Consider the following 11,566-nt stretch of genomic DNA (forward strand, 5'->3'; position numbering starts at 1 on the left):
GTTTGTTTATATTTTGACCTCGTATTAAACTTTTGGCAGGGGTTTGTTAACATTTTAATGGAGATCAATGACTTTTGGCAAGAGTTTTTAACATTTTGGGCGGAGTCACATGAACAGGTTTGTTTATGTTTTTAAGAGTCGCGTGGATCAGGTCGGCCTATATTTTCTGAGGTCAGCTGTGGGCAGGTTTGATAATTTACGAATTAATATGATGGGATGAGATCCACTAAACTTTTGGTTCCTTCCGTGTTTGATATATCAATCTTCACAGTTTGGTCGAGGTCAAGTATGATATAGTATGATTGACAGACACATTAAATTATTTAATACTAGACAAGGCTCGATGAAGGGTATCAGTTTTATATTAAAATGCTACAAAGGAATTCAATATTCGTTAGTTAACTTGACCTATTTACTATAGACTTACTTACTTTCAAGAGGTTGTAAAGAAGATAATATATACCACTTTTGATTAAAAATTATCAAGTTGTTCTTGAGTTATGGTTTTTGATGGAAATGTGGGAGAAGCCCATTTTAAATATACTAGCCACCCTTCTGTACCATCATCTCGATAGATAAAATCTAAACACGTTCAATTTTAGATGTTACAAATATCCGTTAAGTGAATATGTTGCTTGGTTCCAAGAAAACGATAGGATATGGACACTGTTCAAACAAAGGGGTAAACAAAAATTTATCTAAAGTATTTCTAATCAAAGATAGACGGGAAATTTGCTAAGGTTTGTACCATAAGTGCTGCCCATTTATTTCAATATTTCTTATAGCTTGTTCGATTGTCTTCTCTTCAACGCTTAGTGAAAACAACAATTAATATTTTTTTGTTATTATACCTATATTTATTCACTTATTAAAATTATTAATCATTTGTGAATAATCGATTTACATACTGATTAAAGAAAGTATTACTTAGGTATAATTGTATATATTAATAAATATATTTAAGTAATCAGTATCAAACTCTTTATGCTATCTTTGTTATTTTATATTGTGTATAAAACCGAAACCCCCAACGAATTAGATTAGAGCCATAAACAAAAAGTTTATACACCAACCATTAGCCAATCGATCAATAAATATTTTATGCTTATCAGCTGACCAATTTTTCTAAAGTGCAATGCTAACTAATTTTCAGCTGATCACAAATGGGTTTTTCTATTTTCATAATTTGCAATTAGTAAGTACAAATATATAATAAGAATCAGAAAAAGGTAAAAAACAGAAAAGAAAATATTAAAAAATATAAATATATTTTATATTGATTCATCAAAGTAATTAAGCTTTCACAGGAATAATTCATGCTTTCACAGAAGAATGAAGAAGTTGAAGGTATTGCTAAAACGAAAAGGATTTTGAAAAGAATCTGTTATCTTTTCAATGGTAGGCTCCAATATTGTTCACATAGCAAAAAGGTGTGCACCACTCACATGAGCGATTAGTATCAAGTTATTGTTATTAAAATAATATAAATATGTACTCATAGTATTTTAACAATTTCATTCTTCGTTACTAACCACATTTTATCAATGCTCAATTGTTTTGTATTATCGGTGCGATCAAAGCAATATATTCAACTAAAATATTGCCGCCAGCGACTGAACTTATTAGGATAAACAAAATAATAGAGAGCTTTATATTAAAAATACATTATTCGCATATTAATTGAATATATATATAAATATATCATTTATTTGACTGAAATCCCATAACAATAACTTGAGACGTCTTCATACCAGTTACTATCAATAAATCAGGGAATGTTCGTAAGCACTCAAAATTGTATAGGCACCAAATTGAAAACAAAACACTTAAAATAAATGAAAGTAAAAATTACCATCATTCAACTCGAAAAAAATAATCAAATAAAAAGTATAATCGATTAACGTCATTGGAAATGCATATTTCCATTACATAAATATTTTTTTGGGGCTTTAATTTTTTTTAGTCATCCAGGTCCTTTGCCTTTATATCTTCAAAAAATAACGATTTTTTTTGGTAAAACAACTTAATAAATATTTAAATTGAAACTGTATGAAATTTTATCTTCGTTCGAATATTTTTGAAAAGAGTTGCCATCAGATCAAAAAATAAAATGTTATAAAATCGATAAAATACAAATGATTACAATATTTTTTTTTAGTTTTAGTTTAGAGTTTGAGAACTCTTTAGAATAATGTAAATATGTAAATTAATTAAGGGGTTTTCAATTGGAACGCTACAAAAGTAGACATCAAATGACGCCATATTTTTCCCCATTATTTTTTCCCATCATCATGGACAATCCAACGAATCGAAATTATTAAAATTTTCTATCGTAATTCAGAGTAAGTGGCCACAACTTTAAGAGCGCTACGTCCTACGTAGCGATGATGCTCATTTCTGGCTGAATGGGTTCATCAATAAGCAAAATATGCGTTATTGGTCAAGCAGCAATCCACACCTACTCCATGAGTCACCATTGTTTGTGACGAGCCTTCATAGGCAGCTTTTTGGCTAGCTCGCACAATTAAAAATATTACTCATACGACATGTATTCCAAGTTTAAAAGAGAGAGAGATCAGTAGAACACAACAAACAATTAAACAACTGGCCTTGGTTCAACAACACCGAGACAAAATGCTCTATTTTCGAAAAACTTTGAAATCGTACGCTCCCTATTTTTTTATGAAATCTGATTATAACAACACTTACTTTAAATCACTAAGGAAAAACACAGAAACTCTAAATGGAAATCGGGCTGGCGCCGCCCATTTTTGAGTCAAACACTATATCTCAGAAACTACTCGACCAATTTCAAAGAAATTCGGTTCATAACATTTTTTGACGTCTCTATGGTATAGTTTGAAAATGGTACAAATCGGTTAACAACCACGCCTACTTTCCTTATACCACAATATTGAAGTCAATCTGATTCGTACACTTTACAATATATGTATCAATCAAGCACCATTGTAGATATCGGAATAAGACTTAGCAGTAATATTGTATTTCGTATGTGAAATCGGACCATAACTTTTCAAGACCCTAGATATCGAACAAAAGGACCTCAATGCTTTTGCCTATTTTTTATGGAAAATATCGGTAATTCTCTCAGATATTCTAAAGAAATTCAAAGGAGATGTTTCCCTATAGTAGTGTGCACCCTATGCCAAAATCAGGCCAATATTTCATGTAGCCCGCATATACCTTATATACGGATTTTCATACTTTCGGTGGATTTTATATCACATTAATATGTGAGATATTTTAGCAAAATTAATTGAACCTTAAATCTTAATGATATAATGTAGCTTGGTGCCAAAAATAGTTTAAATCTATCCAGGAATTATTCCAGTCCCCATATACTATTACAGTATACTCTCGAAAAGTAAATTCTCAGAAAGTAAATAATCGCGGAAAAGTTAATCACCTTTAAGATTACACATGCACCTCGAAAAACTAAATTTTTTAATTTATTTTTCAGAGAGTGTGACATAAAATTCGAAACGAAGCAAGCAGCGTTTTTTACGATGTTGCAAAAACACTTACTCTCTTGTTTATCGCGTCTTTTTAGTAAATAAACTCTCCTACTTGATCCACTGGATTAAAAATGAAAACGATGCAAATCAGGTGTCAGACTTTTTGAATTGTCGTACAAAAATGGTCAGAAAATATATTGCAAAAGAAAAAAAACAAAAGAGTATTCAAGATTTTTTCTCTTCATAGTAAATACATATGTATGTATGTAAATTTATATTTGTTTTTCATGTAAATCCATATGTTTTATTGAAGCAAATAAATGAATGAATTTTTTAAGTTTAAAAATGCATTTAATATTATAAAAAAAAGATAATTTATGTATATATTTGGAAAAGTAAATTATTCGAAAAAGTAAATTACCCAAAAAAAATTTAAATTTCTCTCTAAATATAATATTATAAAATTCAATATTATATATATTACTATTATAAAGAGGAAAGATTTGTATGTATGCTTGTAATGAATAAACTCAAAAACTACTGTGCCGATTTCTTTCACCATTGGAAAGCTACGTTCACCCTGAGTAACATAGGCTATATTTATTGCTCGAATCTTAACTTTCTGGAAATAGTTCCCAGGTGAGGATATCAAAAAGACTCCGTGATGGAGAATCTTAATCTGAAATTGAAAATCGCTTGCAAGTCATTCTCTTCGCATCGCAAATCCGTGAGAAGCTGGAGCGGTCTGTTAGTTAATTTATAAAATCAGGCAATAAAAATATTCACTTTCACACCATTTTGAATATCATTGTTTTAAATTGTCTTCCCTTAAAATTTTCGAATTCGTTCAATAACTACGGTTGATTTTATACCCTATATAAGTACCAATATTCGAAATATCACAATAATAAAAAAAATATAGAATTGTCCAATCGATTCACTTTTCGAGAGTATACTGTATACTGAATTTCGTTCTTCTAGTGGACTTTATGATGAATATACGAGACGAATTGTGTGTTATCTTAATAAAATTGTATAATTTAACTTAGATCTTTCCTTGTTCCTCTTGTTTAATTTACATTCGAAGTAGATACCCGATATTTGACAGTTGTGAGAAAGTAAATTTTACACTTTAATAAATCATTCAACCCGGAAAGTGTATAAAATGGAGCTGAAATATCAATTATTTTTACAAATAACTTAATGAGGTTCTGAGCATATTAAACCGAAATTTGTGATTGTTGTTGCATCACATTAAATGTACATAATAGTTACTATACTATGTATATATTTGCATATATAGATACATAGATATATCATAGCGAAATTGTATTCCATAAGCCTTTATAAGTATGTTCCTTGTCAGTCAATAAATCACGTATATGTATGTATGTATGCGCGTAGATGTGTTTGCGATTATATTAAACACTTATATTTAAATGGTCTGCCTAATTTGTGATTAAATTTATCGAATTATGTTGTCGTTGCACGTACTAGCCGTTTTGTATTGTTTTTGTGTTTGCTATTTTTGTTCGATTTTGTTTTTTCATTTCATTTGCGATTTTGTGATATGATATATTAAAGTGATTTGATTTTAGTGAATGACTTGAGAAGTGCTCATTTGTTGCTATCATTGTTAATTGAAATTTGTGTATTTGTTAATTCCAAGTTTGATCATCTCGCCGATTAACTTCAATTAGTTATTGTTTTTGTTTTTTGTTTTGTTATTTTGACTATGCTGTTGCAAATTTGAACTAATTTAATAACTTACTGGTGGCACAGTAAACAGTTGAAATCGGACACTTCGTGGATGCAGTTGGATTTTGGGAAAACGTCAAAAAATACAAAAAGTCGTAAAAGCACTAGCACTTTAAAGAAAATATATTGACTGACTAGTTTAACATAATTAATTGTTTAAAATTAGTAATAATTTTAAGTGAAGGTAAAATATATAATATTTGGAACTTAATCTCAAAATTTGTTTTTTTATTTTTTAACGCTAAAATAAAAATTTAATAATTCTGAAATTATAACAACAGTTCTAGTGCTAATATACTCGTTGACGAAATTTTATGATTAATAATACCGTGAAAGGTCCTTTGAACGAAATACTGAAATGGTCTTATCGAGAGATGGCGCCACTAATAAAAAATATGTTTTTTTATCTTTTAACGCTAAAATAAAAATTCCATAATTCTGAAATTATAACAAAAGTTCTAGTGCTAATATACTCGTTGAAGAAATTGTATGATTAATAATACCGTGAAAGGTCCTTTGAACGAAATACTGAAATGGTCTTATCGAGAGATCGCGCCACTAATATTATGATCCTTATGATATTACAATGGAACAAGATAGAAAACATAGTTAAAATCCGGAAGATTGTGCTTTGAACCCATAAAATTGAGTGATTTATTTAATATCATTGGTATCGTGTTTTTGATTTATACGAAAACACTCCGGCTAATTAAGCTTGTGATTTGACAAGTATTCAAAAAATTTCGTTATAAACTAGTACCTCACCTATCGTGTTAGCCAAATTTATTTTTTTCGAGACTCATAAAGTGATTCTTTACAAATAAACTTCAGACTATTGAACCGGTATCGAACCAAAGAATAACTCTATATTTTCAATCAAGAAAGGTTCTTCCAGAGATATTCAGAAAAAAACATGAACCTCTCAGTCCATGTAGTATATTGTCTAATAAAGGGTTTTCCAATAAGAGCGCTACAAATAAAAAGTTTAAATAAAACAAAAATGAAATTCGTTATTCCTGTGAAAGTACATCAATGCCATTATGTATGGAACTCGATTTATTTTGCACAGGCACGCTTGCATATGTCCAGACACTGTACCCAATTATCTAGGTTTTCAAGCAAAAATCGGCCGATACTGCTGCAATTTCACGTTCGATATTCGTACGAAGTTCATCAATCTTCGCTGACTTGTTGGCATAGACCATAGACTTGACGTAGCCCCACATGAAATAGTCTAACGGCGCAAGATCTTTTCGCAAAATTCGCCACAACGACGTCACAGAGATGCCCAACACTTCAGAGCTACGTGTGAGATAGTGATGTGGATCTTCCTCAATTGTTGCACTAGCGGCAACAACTTTCTCTACACTACGGACTCTGCTTTATCTCATTGGCATGGGAACATTTTGTAATGTGATCTGTGTAATGCGATCTGACAAGACGATTATGACGATCATAAATTGGATTGGCCAAAAGAGTGGGCAAAATTATGGCGTCGTTTGCTGTCGGTTTACTTCTGTAGCACCCCTTTTGAAAACCCCTTTATAAATCGGCGCCAAATTTGTGGTTTTGTACAGTTCGAAGGATCCAAAATTCAAACTACAATTCCACTGCCTTGTTATAAAAAATTAAAAAAAAAAGAAGAATTCAATTGGTTTTCTTACTATAAGTACTTTTTAAACTAAACTGAACTCTCTATTTCGCCTTTCCAGATGGCGGATTCCAACAATTCAACAGCGAAGTCTAAAGAGACATTAGGCTCAGTATTTACGTTGAACGATTTCAACTCACGGTGAGTTTCCCAAAATAGTCTACATATGTATGTAAATAATATATTTTTCAATTATTGAATACAACAAATTCCAGCACACAATTAACCGACAAAGCACAACTGGATGATGTATACAACACGGCAGACTATAGAGACCAAGTTAAGGGTCAAACCTCAATTGGCGCATTTATGCATTTTCTGAAGGGTTCATTGGGCACTGGTATTCTGGCAATGCCGATGGCTTTTAAAAATGCCGGCTTGATGTTCGGTCTAATTGCTACGATGGTGCTGGGCTTTCTCTGTACGCATTGTGTGCATATATTGGTGAGTTAAATTTAAATTTTGAATATCAATGTTTTAAATTGCCTTCCCAAAAATTTTCGAATTCGTTCAATAACTACGGTTGATTTTATACCCTATATAAGTACCAATATTCGAAATATCACAATAATGAAAAAAATATAGAATTGTTCCATATCTTCCCCTGAGTCCCATATGTATACTGAATAAATTGATTGAAGTGGCCCTACTCGACTATACGTCATATTTAACGGTCAGTTTATGAGTTATCTGGAGGTTATAGATATTAAATTAATATAATTAGATTTTGGTACATGGAATGTATAACATCTCGGTTTACATCTTTATAATAAAATTTTATATATATATTTTTTTTTAATTTTGAAATTTATCACACGTCCGAATTTGGTATTTACTTGTTTACTTTTTTATAATAATAGTTAGATTAAATCTTATCAATTGCTTTTTAATCACTTAGAAGTAAACAAAACACACATCTCATTCACAACTGATCACTTATTAGCTTTATCTCGCGAACGTCAATCGGACCATAAAATCATATTCAAATATAGAGAATTGTTGAGAGGTGAATTAAAAATTACAGGTAAAACATAGAGTTTTTCGATAAGAAATTTAAATTTTTTTAATCTAATTCACTTACTTCCTCTATAACAGTACTTTCACATGACGTGCACAACAAAAGCAAAAGTCAATCATTTAACGTCAAATCTACAAGTGCTTCTTTCCTTCATTATCGATTCTTTTGCTATTACTTGCCTTGAAACCGACACTTGGCACGTGCTTTATATGTACATATATTAATACTTTAATTGTCCCATAATTGAAGATAAAAACTTGTAATCATTTTGAATTGTTTTTTTAAAGAAAGCGTACATTATTATCATCGTAGTTTTATCAATAACAGTATGTAATAATTAAATCTTGAATGGCTATATCGCTTTTCATGGCAAGCGTAAGCATTTTGCCGCAGCTCTGAACCTATTTTTACCTTTGGCAGTAAATCACACAATATCTTAAATAATTTAATTAACAGAAAAACTGTATAATAATAAGAATATAGGAGCTAATGTGATGACCGATCTAATCTCTCACGCTTACTCCAGATAAAATATCTCAGAATATCTTATCTTAAAGTATATCACATACTTACCGATATAAACGGTATAAATCTCGGTACTGGATGGTCGAGAAATACAATATGAAGTGGGGATAGAGAAAGGAGTAGAGTCTGTTAATTTTGACATTGCCATATTCGCCACATGGAGCCAGAAAAAGCTTTTGAAAGAGTTTGTGGAAAGTAGGCGTATCTGTTTGAGATCAAATTTTACACATTTCTTAACTGATATTAGTCCCCCACCAGTCAGTCTGCGCTAATTATCGCCACATCTACCTTCTTAACATTATTATGTGGAAGACTTAAGCCCATTGTAAACAAACTGACTGAATAAACTAACCTTATCAGTGTGGCTTTAGACCTGGCAAATCCCACATAGACCATACGTAAAGACCTGGAAAAATCCCCGACAAACAGATCGACACCAATCACCCTTTTGTCGACTTCAAAGCCGCTTTCGATAGCATTGTCAGAAGCTGCCTATTCGACGTAGTCATGTCTACATTTGGTATCCCTGCAAATACTGTTATGTAGAATGAAGTGGAGCACAAGCCGAGCCGTTCGATACCAGAAGAGATTTTAGACAGGGGGATTTCTGGCGTGCGTTTTCTTCAAGTATCTCAACCGAAGTGGGTATATCTATTCAAAAGAACAATACTTCTGGGATATGCGGATGACATTGATATATAGGCCTTACCAATATTGCCGTCAGCGCAAATTTTTTTACCCTAGAAAGAGAAACGAAAGAGATTGCTCTTGTGGTGAACGAGGGTAAGACAAAATACCTGGAGATCACACACAAAGATTCCTCGCGTCTTTGGAACCAGCATAAATGCCACCAACCATCTAAGCCTAGAGATCAAGCGCAGAACAACTCTTACTAACGGGTGCTACTTTGGTATCGTTAGGCAATTGAGAAGCAGATCGCTCTCTCGGCGAACAAAAATTACGCTCTATAAGTCTGTAGTCATTCCCGTCCTATTACTTGGAGCATTCTAGTGAACTGCTCTCCACAAAACCTTTTCTTGAAGCCTTCCCCGTGAGAGAGGAGTACCAAAAAAGATAGAACCAAGAACTGCATAAGATCTGCGACGACATGGATGTAGTTAAGCACTTAAATATGCAACGAATGCGCTGGTTATACCATGTCAATATGGTGTTAACACTACAACAAGATATACATGTATATATAAAATATTCGTGGTGGTATAATCGGTTAATAACATAGATTCCGCTATTTTTATCTATTCATAGCTTATCTGCAAAATAAACTTAACTATTTATAGATTATAACTGTTAGATTAAATATTGTTGCTATAACACTTTAAAAACCACACAGACACATAATAACCATCAATATTATCTAACAGTTATACGCGCTCAACTAAATGTCAAATTTGACGATTTAATTAGTTATTGACAGTTGTGTGACAATGTGGGCTATTAATTGCAATGATATTGAAATGAAAATGAGTAATTGTACAACAACTTCAGCACTGTGGTAAAAAAATACTAATTTTTCGAAAATTACAAAATGCAAAACTAACCTCATTAACTAACAAAATTCGAAGTACAACTTATGTTGCGTATAATATGTATATCTTATAAGTAATTGAATTTTCATTTCTCCATTTAAAGGCAAAAACGTCACAGGATATCTGCAAGGACATCAGAGTACCGGCGTTGGGCTTCTCTGAAACCGCTGAAAAAGTATTCGAAAATGGACCAAAACGTTTGCGCTCATGGTCAGCATTTACAAAGTATGTTACTTTAATTTTAAGTTGGTGTGTCATTAATTTTCTTTAATTCCTTTGTCCTTTATTCTTTCGCCGCTCAGACTTTTCGTCGATTACGGTCTCATGGCAACATATTACGCAACCGCTTGTGTTTACATTGTGTTTATTGCCACATCGTTTCATGACGTCCTCAACTATGACACTGGTCTGAATTGGGATATACGCATTTATATTGCGATGACTGTAATACCTTGCCTATTCATTGGGCAGATAAGGAATTTGAAATTGCTTACACCGTTATCGGTGTTGGCGAACTGCTGCATTGTGGTCACATTCATAATAGTTATATATTATCTATTTAGTGGACCGTTAGTTTTCGCCGATAAACCATTGATTGCGAGTGCGACACAGATTCCACTTTACTTTGCCACCGTCATCTTTGCCATGGAGGGTATTGGTACTGTTATGCCAATCGAAAATTCGATGAAGAAGCCACAACAGTTTTTGGGTTGCCCTAGTGTGTTGAACTTAGCTATGATTATTGTTGTTTCGTTATATGCCATAATCGGCTTCTTTGGATATGCGCGTTATGGTGAGGGTGTACGTGGCAGCATTACATTGAATTTAGTGGAGGGCACAATGTAAGTGTATATATAAACAATTTAATTGCAAAATTAATTAATTTCCACTTTCTTTTCTTTTTAGCGCCGGCGATGCTGCAAAATTGTTGATGGCCATGGCCATTCTGTTGACATATGGCCTAGTCTTATACATACCTAATGACATACTTTGGCGTAAGATCAGCCACAAATTCGATAAAGCAAATCATAATATAATACAAATAACTTTACGCACCGCCATTGTGCTGATAAGTGGCAGTATTGCTGCAGCTATACCTAATCTGGAACCTTTCATCAGTCTCGTGGGCGCAATCTTCTTCTCTTTACTAGGTATTGCAAAGGTCTTATCTAACTATTAAATGAAGCGCTAATTTTGTACTTTTTTCTTTAATTGCAGGTATCTTTGTGCCTAGCGCCTGTGAGACAGTGTATTTATGGCCCGATCGCTTGGGCTTTTGCAAGTGGAAACTGTGCAAAAATATATTTTTAAGTGCATTTGCCGTATGCGCACTAGTTGCAGGCGCTACAGCGAGTATAAACGAAATAATTAAAATATATGTATAATAAAAATTAGTGTATAAAAACTATAAACGAGCTAAGCTGTAAATATGTACTTCAATAAGATTCAAGCAAAATACAATATTTGTATTCAAGTTTCAGCACACTTACGTTGTTATGTACCTGTAATATTTAAAATAATTTGAATTAATAGAAATAAATACTTTTAAAATGGATTTAATATGTTATTTTGATATAAGCACCTTGAAATT

The 11,566-nt window shown here is 32.2% G+C and overlaps 1 protein-coding gene across 1 annotated transcript; it reads left to right on the forward strand.

Annotated features, from left to right (window-relative positions):
- Positions 1-5,276: 5,276 nt before the first annotated feature.
- Positions 5,277-11,496, forward strand: LOC105213204 (proton-coupled amino acid transporter-like protein CG1139). Its single transcript, XM_011185867.3, has 7 exons — positions 5,277-5,418; positions 6,947-7,026; positions 7,101-7,329; positions 10,079-10,200; positions 10,278-10,817; positions 10,882-11,126; positions 11,194-11,496. The coding sequence occupies exons 2-7, from the start codon at positions 6,947-6,949 to the stop codon at positions 11,358-11,360; spliced, it is 1,383 nt and encodes a 460-aa protein (XP_011184169.2). The 5' UTR covers positions 5,277-5,418; the 3' UTR covers positions 11,361-11,496.
- Positions 11,497-11,566: the final 70 nt, after the last annotated feature.

The sequence above is a fragment of the Zeugodacus cucurbitae genome, chromosome 6 (genome assembly GCF_028554725.1).
Source record: "Zeugodacus cucurbitae isolate PBARC_wt_2022May chromosome 6, idZeuCucr1.2, whole genome shotgun sequence".
Taxonomy (NCBI): Eukaryota; Metazoa; Arthropoda; class Insecta; order Diptera; family Tephritidae; genus Zeugodacus; species Zeugodacus cucurbitae.